This window comes from Tachypleus tridentatus, chromosome 4 (assembly GCF_004210375.1).
Source record: "Tachypleus tridentatus isolate NWPU-2018 chromosome 4, ASM421037v1, whole genome shotgun sequence".
NCBI lineage: Eukaryota > Metazoa > Arthropoda > Merostomata > Xiphosura > Limulidae > Tachypleus > Tachypleus tridentatus.
In genome coordinates, this window is record NC_134828.1 from 72,459,938 (window position 1) to 72,479,407 (window position 19,470).

A 19,470-nucleotide genomic window follows, 5' to 3' on the forward strand; every position below is an offset into this window, starting at 1 on the left:
ATATTTGTGGATTGCTGATCAAGGAACAAGATAACTAAATATCGCTACTCTCAAAGCTGTTACGTAATAGGAGTGACGAAACATGACATCCCACACTTTTCTATTATCTTTCAACACTATGTCATTTAATTAGCATTAAAAAGGTTACGACATTTAGTTATTATATTCCTGATTCATATTTTTCAATTACTATTTACAAGTTACTACATTTGGCTTTTTGATATTCATGATTCATATCTTTCGAGATTATACTATTTAATTAATTAATATTGAAAACCTACTACATTTGTTTTAATATTCCTAATTCATATATTTCAACACCGTCCGTACTACTAATACTGAAAAAAATGACTACACTTATATTTTAAAATACCCTATTCATGTTTTAAGCATGCATTGTATTATTAATACTGAAAAGTAAATCTTTTTTGTATACTAGTAGCGAATAGTTTTCTAACAAACCTGTTTATTGTTTAATTTTTTTCTCTAAACAGTAAAAGTCAGTAAGTATTGTTATTAAGTAAAAATGTCTGGGTGGTTAATACAGTGTTGGAATTTAAATATTCCTTTATATCTTTTAAATTGTTGGGTTAAAACAGTTAGCACAGTTACAGTAAATCTTACACATCCATTTCTCACCAGAATTAAAACCTAGTGTTAGTGAATTGCGAGTACCTAAGCCTAGCCTCTTCCAACGGTTATTTATGTCTCGTTAAAATGTAATATAATATTGAAAGAAGCGTTTTCACAAAATGTACAAGTATACTATAAATGGATATAACAGATATTAGAGCACGTAAGTCAGTATTAAGCTACAGAAATGTAGCTGTACTTTAATCAAGCTTATTTTACAGTAGTAAGTATCACTTTTGCAGTTCGATATCACATTTGTAACTAATCTCAATTACGGTTAATGATTGTTTAAATTAGATCAGTTTTCGATAAAATGGTGGAAAAAAGACAGAAATCGTTTAGAAAAAAGATGGTTTGGTTTCCATCAACTAAAAACTAATACGAGACGTCACAGAATAAAGAATAGTAATTTTAATATGCGATATTTTATTCGTAAATAAATGCTGTTTGTTACTTTGCCTAATTGACATTTTCCAATTAGTTTTTTAAATACGAAAGAGTTTGTGTCTACGTGTGTACATCTGTGTTTGTATAGTATATATTCAAGTGATCACATGCCTTGTATTACTGACAAAGTTTTTGTGTTTTTTTTAATGAAGGGATGCATACTAAAACTGTTTCTCTGCTTGTCATGTTGTTTCTAACAAACAACAACACTTATCAAATCGTTTTGTATGGATTTTGAGGCCTGAAACTGGAGCCCCGTCCTTGCATTGCTTCAAGGCTTCTCCAGGAGTATAGGTTTCAGAGTGGCCTGTCGTGTAAGTATTAATATTTCTCATCAAACGTAATAAATCAACACAACCCGTTGATTTGGCCTGGAATAAAGATAACCCAGGAAAGTTCACAAATCTAATGTGCTGTTTGGACACACCTTATTTTAGTGCACAGTTCTATATTACTTGATTATTTTTTTGCAAACCCTATAGATGTGGTATAATATAATGATGAGAGTTGTGAATTTCAGTGCTTCTCTCTGAGTGAACACACAAACAGCACCTTTCTGTATAATAATCGAATCAAAATGTGGATATTAACTAATCATATACGTTCAGTGTAAGTTTCTTTTAGTAAGTGATGTTTTGGCTAATAACTCAGCACTACACGTAGCTAATTAATATCTGTTTCAAAAGAACTATCACATTTGTCAAGAAGAGATGTACAAGTCTATTGACGGATAGAATCATGATGAAAGCAAGTTTTTTTTTTCGTCAAGAAGACTGTCGTTTTGGATGATCGATTTTTCTGTTCTTTTATTTGCTTGACGTATCACAGTTTACGCTTCAAGTATACCTTCTTTTGAAGAACATTTCTATCGTAAGTATATATATATATCTTGTAAATTAACATAAACATTTCCAATGTAACTATATATATCTTGTAAATCAACACAAACATTTCCAATGTAAGTATACATATATATATGCTTGTGTGTGTTATGAATTAACATAAACATTTACATCCACTTTAAAATACTCTTGCTATGTTGGTACCTCTCCATTTTTACAACAAACCTAAAGTAATTCGGTATTCATTACAGACTGTCTTCACACTGGAGTCGACATTCTATAGTTGCCATGGGGACAAGAGTTCCTCTAAAGTTAAACAAAAGAGAAAATACAGGTTTAGTGTTTCATCCCGCAGAATGGTAAAGTTTTGTATTCAATAGTAAAAAAATTAAGAACAGATTAAAAGCTAAAGACAGGGCTTATAAATAATCAATCACAAACTTTTATCAAATTCACAAAAAGCGTGAATGTTAACGTGTCTTCCCAAATAAATGCTACATAATAAGACAGTTCTAAAATGTCAAATTCATTTTTATTTGATTTATACAAATGTATTCCTCATAATGCTAAAGTCAAGAGTTGACTTCTGTTAAGTTTCATAAAAAAGAAGACATAAAAGAAAAAATTGCAAGCGAGAAAATATGTTCGTATATTGATGTAATATATTGTTGAACAAATTGTTTTCGAGACTTGAATTTTTCGTGTTGACAATGTTTTCGGTTCACATCTCTGCAAAAATAGGTAGTAAGAAACACACAAAGTATCAAAGTAGTTCAATTAAATAGGCTTAGCAACCAAATATTTTCAAAGTACAAAAGTTTAAACAAGTCACCCCATAGAAATTCATTTCATGGAATAATTATTAAATAACTCACGCCAATTTGTTTTCTTCGGATATAACATTACTAAAAGTTTTTATCATATTTAAGTTTATAATCGCCTTTTGAGAAAAAGCATTCAAAATATCTGTACATTTGTACGGTAAAATGTTTTTGAACAATTTATTCAATGTTTAACAAAATATAGCAGTTGTAGCTATTCATAAAATACGCTAAAATACATCATTGTAGGTTTAATTGTTTTACTGATGCTTTAACTTAATTTATTTCTCCGAACAATTATGAAAGAAACGAAAATGATGTTTTTTTTTGTAAATCTATGAAGCCATCCAGTGGTTCAGCGGTATATCTGCGGACTTAAATGCTAAAAACCGGGTTTCGATACTCGTGGTGGGCAGAGCACAGATAGCCCATTGTGTATCTTTGTGCTTAACTCGAAACAACAACAAATCTATGAAATAATAAAAGCTTTGTTTTTAAACGACAAAACACTGTAATAAACTACAATAAAATTTGGATATTTCATTCTGAACTTACTAAATAACATGTGTTGCATAGCCTGCGTCATCAGTCTTAAATTTCAAACATCAGGCTTACAACAAAATTTGGTTGATATAACGTTGTGTAACCTCCTTGCAAGAAACCTGCATTAACTCTGTTTAAACATATTTCCCGTACTATTGTAATGTTCCATCATATTTGTTGTGTGATTACGCTTCGCCAGTTTTGGTGGTATTCCTTAGGTGAATTTATTACGATAGAAGTTTCGTAACTCGGAAAAACTTTGACATTTAGCCACTCCATGGGGGACGTATTTATTGAATTGTTTATTTGTTTAGGGGTTTCGCCAAACAAAGACAACAAAAGTCGTTCCCAACAATACCCACAGCCAACGTTTGGGCTACTCTGACCAAATAGTGGAATTTGTTCGACATTCTTATAACGCACAGATAGCTCCTCCCTGGGGAGAACGCAAACAATTAAAACAATTAAAGTAGAGTATTCATCCATTCTAAAGTCATTCTACAGTTTTCAATGCACAAATTATACAAGAGTTTTAATGTACTGACCATATCAAATGTGTGTCTTTTAAACGTAATTTAAACAAAAATTTAAAATATTGCTAGAAAGTACATTATATAAAAGGAAAAGGTCTGTGCTGCCTTCTCATTGTCGTCCCTCTGATCTGTAGTTCAGAAGTAGGAACGTCAACTAGAGGGATGCCTGATCTGGCCGTTTAGCCACGTGTATGCTACGGTTATTTACAAATTACACTACCATTTATGTTAATAAACACAATAATATCATATAACAGAACTGTTGTATTTAGTAAAGTTCCTCAATTCATTTAAAGTAAATAAAATTGTCTCAATAAGTTTACAAAAAAAACCTCTGTAACTTGGTTTTCTATTAACTAAAAAAAAGTTTAGGTATCACAAACATGTAATAGGTGTTAGTGTAGAAAGAGTTACTTCTATCCAGAAATATCGGAATTGAATATTACCTGCATTTCGGGACACAGATGCCTAAAACTGTTTCTTTCATCTATAAAAGAGTGTTTGATGTCAGCATTAGGAACCGTTTTAGGATTTCTTTTGGAGTTTCTGTATTGGGTTCGAGCTGTGTTCCTCTTGTGGAGGATTGATAAAGTTTTGCTAGTAGGTCCTTCTTCTCTGTATAATCTTTTCCTGTCACACTGGTATTTAGCACCGTTTTTAGTGCCCCGAAGAACCTCAGTACCAGGAGGATCTGTTTGTTTTCTGTATTCATCATCACTCCATTGGTTAGAATCCTTAGACTGTAAGGACTTCAGATGCTGTCGTTTGTGTCGAGAACAAGCGGTTCGAGGCCTGGTTACTCTTTTAAAAAGTAGTTCCTCATCCGAGAATCCGCCGTTGTCCTCAAAAAAGTGTAAACATAATAGCGTAAAAAATACATACGTTTTTCATAATTATCAAAGTCATATAATTTAAAGAAAAGCTAATGGCTTTGGTGATGAGCTGCTAAAACACCGAACTTTTTCACCACAATCTGAACTTTTGGATTAGCTTTACTTCGAAATGTATGTTGTTAAATGTTAAACTATCTGAAATGCAGAAACGTGTAGAAGAAACTAATAAGAGTAGAGGTTCATTGATGCATAAGAGCAATTTTCAAGCATCGTAATTCAAGACTTTTTATGAAGGGGCGATGTTGGGGAAGACTATAAGAATTACGAGTTGCTTCTTGTACACATGGAGTAGCAGATCATGAGAAGCAAGTAAATCATGTTTTATTCCTATCCTATTGATGTTATAATTACCTTTTACATCTAAAACTCATCATGAATATTTGTGTACTAACACTTAGTAACGTATCGTAGTTATTGTTTTATTGTAAAGACCCGGGTGCAAATCATTGTAAAGTTGAAAGCAAGGTAAATAATAAAATGCGTCTTTTCGCAGTTGTGGACAGGTTTTATGACAAAGAAAAAAGGCATTTTGGGGACACAAGAGGAGAAAACTAAGGGCTTCAGCCAACACAGCCCCTCCCACTCACCACCCTGTGTCACCGCTAAAATACATTTAGTTTTGTTGGTTTTTTTAATTTCGCGCAAAGCTGCTCAAGGGCTATGTGCGCTAGCCGTCACTAATTTAGCAGTGTAAGACTAGAGGGATGGCAGCTAGTCATCACCACTCACCGCCAATTCTTTTACCAACGAATAGTGGGATTGACCATAACATTATAACGCCCCCACGGCTGAAAGGGCAAGCATGTTTGGTGCGACCGGGATTCGAACTTGCGACTCTCAGATTACGAGTCGAACTCCTTAACCCACCTGGCCATGCCGGGCCAATACATTTAGTATTACGTATGGAATTTGGGTTAACTTCCTATTTATATCAGTGAAGATTTGATACTATGGCATAATTTGGTATCGAAGGAAAGAACTGATTCTCTGTTACACTTACGAACAGTTGCATTTCCCAATGGCACAGCGGCATGTCTGTGGTCTTACAACACTGGAGAACCATTGTGTAGCTTTATACTTTACTCAAAAACAAACAAATCCAATTCTCTAAAATGACTAGAACTTGTGTTTGATAACTTCTTAAACTTATATTTCAGCTTATTATTAGTTCCGCAGAATAAAAATATACAAGAATCAATCGAAAAATGATTTCTATGGGTATATGTTTATGTACACATATATTACAGAAAAATGTCGAAAGGATAGGCATTTAATACGGTCTGGTAAATTATAAACGAACGCAATTCCAGAAATCTGTATATGAGTAGTTTTACAAGTCTTATTGTATGAATACAGGACTGTTTATATACGTCTCACGTGCACTCAGCCCATGCCAAACAGCACATCCATTTCTTCTTTGGTCATCTAATGATTTAGCTATTAATCCTATGTATTGTGTGGTAACATTAATTAAAGTGTAGATAGAAATTAATGGCATAAGTACAAAGCTTTACTCAAGTTGAACCAGAATAAACATAGAGATAAGTATTAGCTTATTTTGGTGTAAACACAAAAACATAACATAGTTAAGTTCAGTGTAAGCACAGGGATACGTCGCAGCTCAGTTGGATGTAAAACTAGGAACAAGTGGCAGTTCATTTGGATAAAAATACAGGGATACGTGGCTGCTTAGTTACGTGTGAACCCAGAGAGAAGTGGCAATTCATTTGGATAAAATTACAGAGGAACGTCGTAGCTCAGTTAGGTGTAAACATAGGGGCAATTGGCAAATCATTTCGGTGAATGCGGGTTTTTACAGGAAACGTCACGACTACGATATCAGAACACTGGTCTGTGTATTAAATACAATCATTGGGACCGCCAGTACAGAGCTGTTAGATTAACATGGATTATAGAGCAGCAAATGTAGCAAATATAAGGATCAGACTTTACTAGTCCTTCCTATGGTCGAAATGACCTCTTTCACGTCGATAGCTAACCGAAGTAGAACGCGTTTGAAACTTAGTTAGGGTTACTAGAATTCGTACTTAATAAGCCTGAGACAAATGATATGCTCATTCCAACACTGTTGAGTCTAAGCTTTTTGGTGACAATTTACTTATGATGCAGAAGGATATCAGTATGAATAAATACACGAATCTCATTGCTCTCTAGAGGGACGGATTTAATGTTCGATGATATATTAAAGTGTTATTAGACCCAAATACGACCTTTTATGGGTGAAAGCATTCTATGACCTTATCAGGAAGCGAGATAATGTCTGATATTATACTGTCATGGTATTAAAATGCTTTCAAGAAATCCTGTTCTAAATCATTTGAGTACTGGACAAGATATATGCCAATGTCTTAACTAGCTACGTGACATCAGAGAAATGGCTAAAAGATGAGAAGGAATATTATCCCTCGTGACATCATTGCGGGGAAAAACACTGTTTCCAACACTTGTTACTGAGTATTATGTATTTCTTCCAAATGTAGTCCTTTTAGAAATGTTGATTTAGTCAGGTCCTAGCTCGGACTATTTTGAACTTGAAAGTGCTCGTATTCCACAGAAATGTAACTTGAGACATATAGTCTAGGAAAGGACATTTGTGTTCTCAGATAAAAACTACGTAATATCATTATTAAAAGGGCATTTTCTTTTGTTAACATTGGTATTTTCCAAATCTAAAAGAAGAAATGCAATGGACAAATGGTCATCACAAACGCAGTTGAATTTCAACTTTCGTGTTCACTTGAACTGAAAGAGATTTAACTATAAAACTTGACTCTCTAATTGTTCCCTTTAGTATACGTACGCCATTTAACAACCTTATGAAGCCCACTTAAAGTAATAACACCTGTTTAAATTCTACATTGTTGATGATTTTCCAAACAAAGTAGAAACCTACTTTTAGCAAGGTTAATTATTAAAATTAGCTTACCTCTTTAAACGATCTGGTCCCGTTCAGTGGCAGTCTTTCAGGAGAGATCGTGTCTCTGTATTCACCGTGTTTCCTTCGTTTCTCGTGATATAATGTTCTATTGGCTACAATAAAACTTTATTTAACGAAAAGCACACGAAGTAGGAAATATATAGAAAAACTTTAGTAAATCAAAGAGATAACGCTTTTCTTGTAAGTTTCATTGCATTGCCTGAGTATGTAAGCGATCAAATAACTAGAAAACCGGTGTGTTTCTAATATTATTATTTTAAAAACATTATGAAAAAATATTTTAAAAAATTCTATCTTCTTTTTAAAAGATAATTTGTATTCACAGATGAAAACTACATAATACCATTGCTAAAAAGACATTTGCCAACAAATCGTGTTTTCTTCTTTATAACATCGGTTCTTTCCAAGTCTGAAAGAGTAAATGCAAAAATAAATTAACAAATAGCTCAATAATAAATGAAAAAAAAAAACTTTATTTTTGTTTTATATAATCCATAATTTAAATCTTTTTGATGCTTCACATAATTAGTAACTCGATGTTAATTAAGACAATTAAGAAAATCAATATAAAACTCAATAGATGTTTCTGTCAATCTTTCTAAAACGTGATCAGAATCTGATGGGTAATTGTTCATGGTGCAGATAGATGAAAGATAACTTTAGTTTTATATCTTTTTCTATCACAGATGCCGTTTATTGTACTATCGCAATATCGTTTTTCCACAACTATCAATACTTCCCATAATATCCCTAGTTTTCTTTTCTTACATTCTCTTTATCTCTCTTCTGTCATAAGTTTGTAAATCACCCATAACTTCTTTCCATAAAATAAAGAGTGAGCTATAAATTCGTTTCTAGAACTATTTACACGATCAAGAACTCGAATTATTCTGCTATAGAGTTATTAATTTATATATTCAGATCTGTCATTCTTTCTAACATCACTGTGCTCATTTTCAAAGTTTTCTGCACTTCAAGCTTGCAATTTCATTCATATATTTCATCTATTAGCTGAGAGAAAAAAGAAATCTGTTAATAGTTTACAAAGTACACATTACATTATGTAATGATGTCTTTCTAGTACACTTTCTTTAAACTCTCCATTATTAAACTTTATGTCTTCTGTACTTCCTATCAGTCATTTTCCTGACTAGGCCACAAGTTCTTTCTTTTCAAAATAATAACCACACTTTTTCACTCTCTCAAAAATATCCGTTCACTTTAGCTGTTTTGTTCTTTAAAATATCCGTTCACTTTAGCTGTTTTGTTCTTTCTCACATATAAATTTTTCTTACTTGTTAACAAACTATTTCAACGTATCATTCATCAGTTTCTTCAGTAAAATTATTCACTTGAAGAGGTCCACTTACCCTAAGTATAGTATATCTTGTTTAACATTAAAAAAACTGTGTTGATCGAAACAAAATTTTAACTTACTCATTGTAGAGTCACGCAAAGGGATAAGATCTGGATCACTCGAGTCCACGTTCTTGTTTGTGGTCATTTCTTCGGACACTGTGCTGTACCTGAATAATACATCAGTCACATATTAGAGTAAAAAGCAATGAATGAAATCTAGATAAATAAATCTCGATTTACATTCGCTTATGTTGACTTTTTCCGTATTATTTAATTTTTACATCTTGCATTCAATAATTACAGTTGTTTGTATAGTTAACAAGATGTCATACTTCTAATTTTAATTTCCCTACATTTTTAATTCGAAAGTCGAAGATATGTTTGTTTGTTTGTGTGTTTTTTTAATGTCGCGCAAAGCTACACAAGGGCTATCTGCGCTAGCTATTCCTAATGTAGCAGTGTAAGACTAGAGGGAAGGCAGCTAGTCATCACCAGTCACCGCCAACTGTCGTGCTACTCTTTTACCAACGAATAGTGAGATTGACCGTCACATTATAACGCCCCCATGGCAAAAAGGGCGAGCATGATTGGTACCGACGGGGATTCGAACCCACGATCCTCAGATTAAAAGTCGAACGCCTTAACCCACCTGGCCAGTACTTAGTTAGCACACACCGTAGATCTATTTAAAAGCTAACATTACATCTTAAGAAACATTATGTCACTACAATAAGTTTGTGATTTATTTGTTTGTTTCAGACAAAAAAACACACTGGGTAATCTGGAGTGTGAACAGCAGGTAAATGGATCTTGGATGTAGCGTCATAAGTCCATAGACTTACCGCCATCCCACCGAAAAACGTAACTATTGTGAACAAGATAAAATACTTATCGTAATTCACTTTATTACCTTATTCCACTGGAATTTTTTTTTAATGTTTCAGTAAAGGTCCATACTGCAGACTTAATATTTACGACTATATTACTGTGAATATAAACCCAACTATTAACGTTTCTTTAGATCAAGTATGTCATATCCAGCAGAACAATGTAAATGATTCCATCAAGTTACTTTATGACTATATGCATGTATAGATACACCGCTTTGACATATCCATCCAAAAAGTTCATATAAAAATACGAGCATGTTTTCTGAATTAAAAAACAAACAAACAAATAAACTTTTCCGGCAAGTATTTTGTTAACTATTACACACTTTAAGATATTAACAAATTAATTAAAACAATCAAAATTATCTAAATAAATAATGGTTTGTTTAAGATTACCACCGTACTCAGGGGACCTTAACAAAACATTTCATCTGCCTTTAGACACAAGGAAAGCTGATATCATAAGTGTGAATGCGAGGTGTTAAACCTACAAGTAAATAACTTATATTCATTTCTTTTTTTATGTGTACATACTTGTCTTTGGCGTTGTCGTCTGAAACGTCACCTGCAATAAGAAAAAAATAGAATAATTTAATATCTTATTGTTTTGATTGAGTAATTTTTCACAAATTGTTTTATTTCTATAATCTCAACACTTCTGTGACTGTCTTACAGTATTTTTGTATTTATAGATATTGTTTTCCTATATCTATCATGCTGCTTTCCTGTCCAAAACTGTTTCTGTTTACTTACAGCCATTCTGTTTCATTTTACACGTAACGAGTCAATTTCCTTTTTCTCATTCCTTTTGCCTTCAATGGCACATTACCTGTAACTATTCATTTCTCTTTCCTTCTATTTTTTCTCTACCACTTGCGTTGTGCCAATTCATTTTTTTTTATTATCTTTCTGATCCTCTTATTACTAGTTCATTGTTTCATTTAACTACACCTTTTTATTTATTTATTTCCCTAGTGTTTTTATTCCCCTAAACATTTTCTAACTGTAGCCATTTATTTTTAATTTCTTTCTTTTTCTATTAATACCAATATTTCTATATTTCCTCTTTTCCCCTTTACATCACAAGTATTTTGTATCCAAATATTTCTTTCTCAATCTGTCTATTAATCTGTGTTACTATAACGTTTTCTATTCTCTCTCTCCTGAATTAATTCAAATCTTTCTGTTATGATATATCACCCTTAACTTTTTAATTTTACGCTGAGTCGTTGCCCCCCAGTGACTCAGCAGTATGTCTGCGGACTTACAACGCTAAAAACCGGGTTTCGATACCCTTGGTAGGCAGAGCACAGATAGCCCATTGTTTAGCTTTGTGCTTAATTCAAAACAACAACAACTAAGTCATTATGCAGCTATTTACAAATTGTATTTCTTTCGTTGTCCATGTATTGTCATTTATCTACAGATTTCAAAGCTATTTACTACTATGTAATTACTAACTTTCCCGACTCGCAAAAAATGACGGATTGTTTCTTGTAAAAAAATAAAATTTAAAAAGAATGGGACCCGCCCTTCTTTCAGCAAGCTATTTTCACTAAACTTCCCTATCATAAAAGAAAAACAAGCAGACATTGAGAAAACAATTTTCAAGTACACTCTAAAAACAAAATCAATACCAATTCTGCATCTTAAATTCAAAATGATTCATAATGTAAGAGTTACACATATACATAAATTGAAAACTGGCTTTTACTTATATTACATTTCAATCAACGGAAAAATATAGTATCACGCTAAAGTTCGTGCTTTAGTAGTAAGTACCACGTTAAAGTTTGCGACTTTTATATAAATTTATGAAAAATTGTATCATAAGCAGTAGGAGTCTAAGGCCTCAATAATATAATCTTTGTTAACCAACCTTTGACCCATAACGTCTCCGAACAACTTGTTGAAGTATAATCAGCTTACCTATTTAATAACGTTGTCTTACTTACCTATTTAATGGCGTTGTCTTACTCAAGTGGATCTTTGGTTAGAAGAAGGTTTCACAAATCCATCGATCTTTCACACATACCAGAACGTGTTTGTTTTAATTGCGTCGCATAACTAAATTATTACTGTTTAAACGCCGAAACAAGATGAATCACCTTAGGTGTGTGATAAAAATTCTATCTTAAAGCTAAACCTAAAAATTAATACCAAGTAACATCATTAGTTAAGCCTAACAGCAATACGTTTGACAGATGAAAACAAAAAAAATTTCAGCAAGGAGGGAAGTAATAATACGACTGAAAAAACTTCATAAAAACAAATTAAAACTAACAAATTATGATCGCTAACCTTTAACTTAGACATTTTAAAAACTCACTTAAAACTTCAACTTGTCTACGTAAATTTAAGTATATGCATAAACTAAAACTTAATACGATCTAAAAACTATAATTCAAACTAACCTTCGTAAATGCTCGAATTATTTATACACACTTAAGACACGAAATTGGGTTGCTAAGCTACACATACGAATATAGCGTTACCAAGACAACTGGCTTTTGTACAGATCAGATCTCTTTATATTTTCCTTCTCTTTCTATTCTAGCACTTTGAGTCTCTACACTCCTCTCTGTTGATTCAATATTTCATTCATCTCTTTCTGATTTGTTTTTTTTTATTTTGTATATTTGTATGTTTGTGTTTTTCTGTCCCCGGTTGGGAAAACGGATTTATATCGTTAAAATCAAGTGTTCGATTCCCCTCGGTAGACATAGCAGGTAGCCCGATGTGACTTTATTCTAAGAAAACAAACGATCATGCACACTCGTTTTTTTCTTTGTTCTCCTTTCTGTCAGTCTTTCTCTCGAAAGATTTTTCATCATACAAGTACCTTGTGTGTTATCTTATAGCAAAGCCACATCAGGCAATCTGCTAAGCCCACCGAGGGGGAAGGTAAAAGAGTAGCCCATGAGTTGGTGGTGGATGGTGATGACTAGCTGCCTTCCCTCTAGTTTTACACTGCTAAATTAGGGACTGCTAGCGCAGATAGCCCTCTTGTAGCTTTGCACGAACTTCAAACCATTTCCCTACCGGCTATTCCGTATTTTAATTTTAAAACCTAATTATTAGTATTAACTTGCGATTAAAAAACAAGTTGATGCCTTCATAGATCAAAAATTAAAATAAAACAACAAGTGATAATGGTTATCTTTAGCTGAATATAGTTATCAAGATTAGAATTATTAGTTTCATTAGCGGAGCATCCTCGTTGTTAGCAATATTCACGGTTGTAAGTCCAATAATATCTCCCATGTTTCGGGTAGCTCGAAGATTCAAACTAGTTCTAAATCTACATACTAATTCAATAGCACAAAACAAAACATATATTGTAAAATAATAATAATAAATAATGAATCTAGATGTATTATAAATTCCAGCCAGTTACTGACTGCAAACACTGTAACTCCAAGTAGTGTCATGGGTTTAATGTTTTTGAACACTAAAAAATTAGTGTAACCATATATATATATAACCAAAACATTTTATTCAGTCTTTCCAAGCAAAATGTCTTGTGACCAGTAAAAATCCAGGAAAAAAGTTCGATAGTAATTTATAAAAATCTAACATCTGAGATAAATTGTTACTGCATGACTTACTGCTTAATCGTGAGGTCAAGGAGCAGGACAATACCAGTGATAGTAAAGCCAAACTCTGATATTCATAAAGACACAAATTAATAAATGAAAAATAAATGAATAGTTGAACTGTTTAATAACTATCTAAAATATGTTGTTTTTTTTAACTTAAAATACATCAATAGCCGTCCCTAATTTAGCAGAGTAAGACTAGAGGAAGAAAGCTAGTCATCATTACCCATCAACAGCTCTTGGACTACTCATTTACCAAAGAATAGTGACCATTTTAACACCCCCACGGCTAAAATGGCGAGCATGGTTGGTATGACGGTGATCGAACACGCGATTCTCAGATTACGAGTCGAGCGACCTAACCACCTAGTCATGCCGGGCCACATCCTCCTTTACCACTTATTTTATGTTATTGCGAATCACAGCAACATCAGTGGACCATTTAACCAACTATACTAAAAGGTCTATCTAACACTATTAAACCGGTTTTTACAAGCGTATTTTACCTAACAAAGAGTAATAAATAAAGTTTAATCTTTTGTAAATAAAACTTGGTGAAATTAGAGAAATTTCAGTAATAACAACAATAATAACTGCAGGAAAAGGAAGTTACAACAATCGTAAATATGACAACTAAAATAAGTCCACAAAACTAATGCAATTTAGCTAAAATGTGATTTTATACCGTATATGAAAATGGTATATGACTAGTATTAACTGTATATTGTAAAACCAGTTGTAGTCAGTATGCTATAAACTGTCCAGTATCATCTTAAACAATTTTTAGAAACGTAATTGTAGACTCTGAGAGGTTGTGGAATTTTGTAAAACCTTTGAACGAATTATAAGTTTGATTGTTTGTTTTTAATTTCCCACAAAGCTACACGACGGCTATCTGCACTAGCCGTCCCTAATTTAGCAGTGTAAGACTAGAGGGAAGACAGCTAGTTATCACCACCCACCGCTGACTCTTGGCTACTCTTTTACCAACGAACAGTGGGATTGACCGTAACATTATAACTCCCCCACGGCTGAAAGTGCGAGCATGTTTGGTGTGATGGGGATTCGAACCCGCGACCCTCAGATTACGAGTCGAGCGCCTGAAATTATCAGTTACAAAAATATTGTTCAAATTTATATAAATTCTATTGAATTTCGGGTTTATTATGCGACAGGAAAAATCACGTTTATGAAAAATGTTTTAGAATGTTGTACAAATTAGATTTTATCAAATTAACTGTAAATAGTAAAAGTTGAAACATAAGTTATTTAGAATTGAAAAACTACTGCAAACTCACATCCTTCATGTTGGAACCGTGAATACGTTATAACTACTATATGATTAAAATATCCCAAGATTTGGTAGGGGAATTCGATTTACTTGTGTTTCTTCTAGTTTGTCATTTCAAAATCAGGAATGGCCAGTTTGTAGTTTTTGTATGAATACCTGAAATACACTTAGTCAAACTCTCTTTCTTGCACAATTACTTTAAAGAACATTTTTAAGCATTTTCATCAAGGCAAAAAATATTTTCAAAGAAACATTTCATCAGGACAGAAATTATTTAACAAAAAAAAACATTTCATCAGTGCAAAAATTCTTTAATAAAAACATTTCATCAGTGCAGAAAAGCTTTAATAAAAAACATTTCATCAGGACAGAAATTCTTTAACAAAAAAAACATTTCATCAGTGCAAAAATTTTTTAATAAAAAAACATTTCATCAGCACAGAAAAGCTCTCATAAAAATAATTTCATCACGGCGGAAAATCTTTTATAATATAACACTTGAACAAAGAAGAAACGAAATTTTAAAGAAATACCTCATCAGAAAATTAGTTTGGGAAAACAATTCTTTTGTAAAAATACACTTTAATAGGGCAGAAAAGTTTCCATATAGAATCACTTCATCAGGAAGAAAACCCTTAATAAAAAACACTTCATCAGGTAAGAAAAGCCTTCATCAATTAAACACTTTACCAGGACAGGAAAGCTTTAATAAATAAAACACTTTATCAGGAAAGGAAAACTTTCATAAAGGAACATTTTATCAAGGGAAAAAAGCTTTAATAAAGAAACACTTCATAAAAGCAGAAAAGTTTTCTTAAAAAATTCAAAAAGATAAAAATAGCCTTCGTAAAAGACAAATCGTGACGCAACATATTTAGTTCTATTGAATTAAGATGAGTTTTAAAGTAAGCAATTTATAAAAATGTGAATGTATCATTTAAAACATTTCTACAATGCGATGACCATAACTTCTCTAGCAAGTTCACTAGAATAGAGAAATAATATTTAAAATCATGATGAATCATAACCTTAAAACTTCCTCTCACATTGGACATGAAATAACATACGAGTGCCATTTCAAAAAAACTTTAATCATAGAGCTATCCCAGAGAAGTTTTAATTTGATGAATACCGCAAGTTTTAAGGGAATTGTTAAAAAATATCTTTACGTGAAAGTTGATGCTAAAACTCAACGATTGTTTCGTTAGACCACATGTAATAAAGAACTGACTACATCGCTAGACCTGTTGCGTACTAAGTACTGATTGTATTGATAGACCAGTTCTGCACTAAGTACTGATTGTATCCCTATACCAGTTATAGACTATGTACTGATTGTATCCGTAGACCAGTTCTAGATTAAATACTGATTGTGTCACTAGATCAGTTCTACACTAAGTACTGATTGTATCCCTATACCAGTTATAGACTATGTACTGATTGTATCCGTAGACCAGTTCTAGATTAAATACTGATTGTGTCACTAGATCAGTTCTACACTAAGTACTGATTGTATCGCTAGACCAGATTTGCAGTAAGTACTGGTTGTATCACTAGACCAGTTATAGACTAAGTACTGATTGTATCAATAGACCAGTTCTAGACTAAGTACTGATTGTATCAATAGACCAGTTCTAGACTAAGTACTGATTGTATCAATAGACCAGTTCTGCACTAAGTACTGATTGTATCGCTATACCAGTTTTGCAGTAAGTACTGGTTGTATCGCTAGACCAGTTCTGCACCGAGTACTGATTGTATCGCTAGACCAGTTCTGTACCGAGTACTGATTACATCGTTAGATTAGTTCTATACTAAGTACTTACTGTATCACTAAACCGGTTCTGTACTAAGTATTTACTGTATCACTAGATCACTTACGTACAAAATAAGTAAACATAACAGAAAACGACATCAGGATGTTTCTATTTACGGGTGATCATTTAATTGATAGTTCTTTATACGTAAACCTAACGCTATTACGTTTTATTTGTTTTGAACTTCGCACAAAGCTACACGACGGCTATCTGCACTAGCCGTCCCTAATTTAGCAGTGTAAGACTAGAGGGAAGACAGCTAGTTATCACCACCCACCGCTGACTCTTGGCTACTCTTTTACCAACGAACAATGGGATTGACTGTAACATTATAACTCGCCCACGGTTGAAAGGGCGAGCATGTTTGGTGTGACGCTATTAAGCAAATAACAAAAGTTCTATATTAATTAGTTCAGCTACACAAATCAAAATAACGAGATAATAACGCTATTACAAACTAATATGTTAGTTTTATATAAAACTCAACCAAAAATGAAAGTTTTTTTGTTAATTAGTATAAGATTGAAGTTTGGCAGGTTTTGGACATCAGCTTATTTCTATTTTTTCATTTTACACAATTGTGACTGTTGACAATCAAAGAAAACTTTTCTGTCCTTTTGATTACTGATGAAATGGAAATAATCAAACTGTATGTTTTTGATATGTTTAGAATTATGTTTTCTAATACCTATATTTTTTTCATAAAAAAAAATTTAGCTTACTTACCACTGCTTCTCTCTGTGCGTTTTGCCCTCTTTCTTACCAGCATAACAACAATAATAGCGAGGAATGTTAAGGCAGTAACGGCTCCCACAAATATTCCCAGGTGAGGTTTGAAAGCAATCGGGTGATCTGTTGACAGAGAAATTCTTATTGTTAGGGAATGAAACGTTAACAAGTTAACTATGTTCTACATGCTTGTTCATTTGATTTTGTAATAAATATTCAGTTAATTGTTGAACAAAACACCAGATATAACAGAAGAAAGAATTATATGATTTATTAATAACAGAGAAAAGATCATTTTAAAGTTCTTGTGAAAGGTAATTTTGAAGTCCATTACTGGAAATTGAATGTTCAATCTTTCATAAACTGTAACGAGTGTGTAACGTTTCTCTTTTTGTCACTTCTGAGAAAAAGGGAAACAAATGAGGATTTGACTTAAAAACTCGTAGCTATGAAAACAGCTGAAAAATGTTTTAAATCCAAGGCGAAGCTTAATCTGCTGGTTCCTGTTTTAGAAATAAGTTATTGATTTATCATTAAATCAGGAATATTTACTAAACTAAACTAAAAAGTAATACGTAGTCTTACTGGCAGATAGAACTTTTAGAAACAATGATATATGATTTTTCCTATCATTCAAAAATGTGTTAGAACATCAAAAGACAAGAATGAATTAATAACTTTAATTTTTCATAAAGTAACATGCTTATGTTGTTGAAATATTGTCATGTTTTTAGTCAAAGTTATTTTGACTTTAAACTCAAACTAAAAGGTTTGCTGGAAACTTGTCAGCTAGGATAAAGTAGTTTGGGTGAAGATTTTGTTGTTTGCAAATAAACATAAGCCGTACTATCCATTTACAAATATTTTTCATTTTAGCGTTTACTTGTAAACAGGATGGTTCGACATATAATTAGATTAAACCCCAGTTCTGTAAGTTTCACACAGGTAAGTGAAGAAGTAAAACAAATGTTTAATGGCCAGCAATAAATATTTAACATAAAACTGTCAACACTCTCAAAATACAATTCAAACTGCTTTACGTAAAACAATTTTCACTGTATTTTGACAGGGACAGTCTCATTTTAAATATTTGTTGTGTTCTATTAAATTTTGGGTTTATTTGTTTATATTATCTTTCAAGGCCCGGCATGGCCAAGCGTGTTAAGGCGTGCGACTCGTAATCTGAAGATCGCGGGTTCGCATACCCGTCGCGCCAAACATGCTCGCCCTTTCAGCCGTGGGGGCGTTATAATGTGGCGTTATAATCCCACTATTCGTTGGTAAAAGAGTAGCCCAAGAGTTGGCGGTGGGTGGTGATGACTAGCTGCCTTCCCGCTAGTCTTACACTGCTAAATTAGGAACGGCTAGCAGAGATAGCCCTCGAGTAGCTTTGTGCGAAATTCAAAAAACAAACAAACAAAACAACACCGAAGAAAAGGTTGCTAATCAAGGCATTTTGTCCTTGATGTAGTTTTGAGTAAAAATTGTGAGACCAAAACGTGTTATCAGAAATGATTAAATGTTAAAATCTTGGTTACAAGTTCATTAATGTGACGGCCCGGCATGGCCAGTTGGTTAAGGCACTCGACTCGTTATCCGAGAGTCACAAGTTCGAATCCCCGTCACACTAAACATACTCGCTCTTTCAGCCGTGGGGGCGTTATAATGTTACGGTCAATCCCACTATTCGTTGGTAAAAGAGTAGCCCAAGAGTTGGCGGTGGGTGGTGATGACTAGCTACCTCCCCTCTAGTCTTACACTGCTAAATTAGGGACGGCTAGCACAGATAGCCCTCGAGTAGCTTTGTGCGAAATTAAAAAAACAAACAAACATTATCTTTTAAAACAGAAATGTAGTGTTGCTTTGGTTACCCTTCATACCACAAATGGCAAATAAAATGGATAATTAATTATGTTTCTGAGATATTGAACGCTAATACTTTATACTACTCAGTAATCTTACCCTTAGCCACCTAGCGGACACCTGGGTTTGAGCAGTTAAAGTAAGTACTGGGCCTTTCCCTTTATCATTAGAAGAATAAACGAACAAATCAAATGATGCTCCAGGAGTGAGCCCAGAAAGCCTGAAAATTGGTTTTTTGTTTCTGGTGACGT

The 19,470-nt window shown here is 33.1% G+C and overlaps 1 protein-coding gene across 1 annotated transcript; it reads right to left on the bottom strand.

Annotated features, from left to right (window-relative positions):
• Positions 1–942: 942 nt before the first annotated feature.
• Positions 943–19,234, bottom strand: LOC143248148 (uncharacterized). The gene is made up of 8 exons (XM_076496579.1): positions 19,228–19,234; positions 17,354–17,479; positions 10,455–10,485; positions 9,109–9,197; positions 8,015–8,080; positions 7,660–7,763; positions 4,266–4,661; positions 943–2,228 (listed from the first exon to the last, which is right to left on the bottom strand). The coding sequence occupies exons 1-8, from the start codon at positions 19,232–19,234 to the stop codon at positions 2,181–2,183; spliced, it is 867 nt and encodes a 288-aa protein (XP_076352694.1). The 3' UTR covers positions 943–2,180.
• Between the last annotated feature and the right edge of the window lie 236 nt (positions 19,235–19,470).

Bases quoted from the DNA above. Each gene is read 5' to 3' on its own strand.
- LOC143248148 (XM_076496579.1), bottom strand. The intron at 10,486-17,353 runs GTAAGTAAGCTA...TTCTTATTGCAG, and splicing joins ACGCACAGAGAGAAGCAGTG to GTGACGTTTCAGACGACAAC. The intron at 4,662-7,659 runs GTAAGCTAATTT...CACTTTTTTGAG, and splicing joins GGACCAGATCGTTTAAAGAG to GACAACGGCGGATTCTCGGA.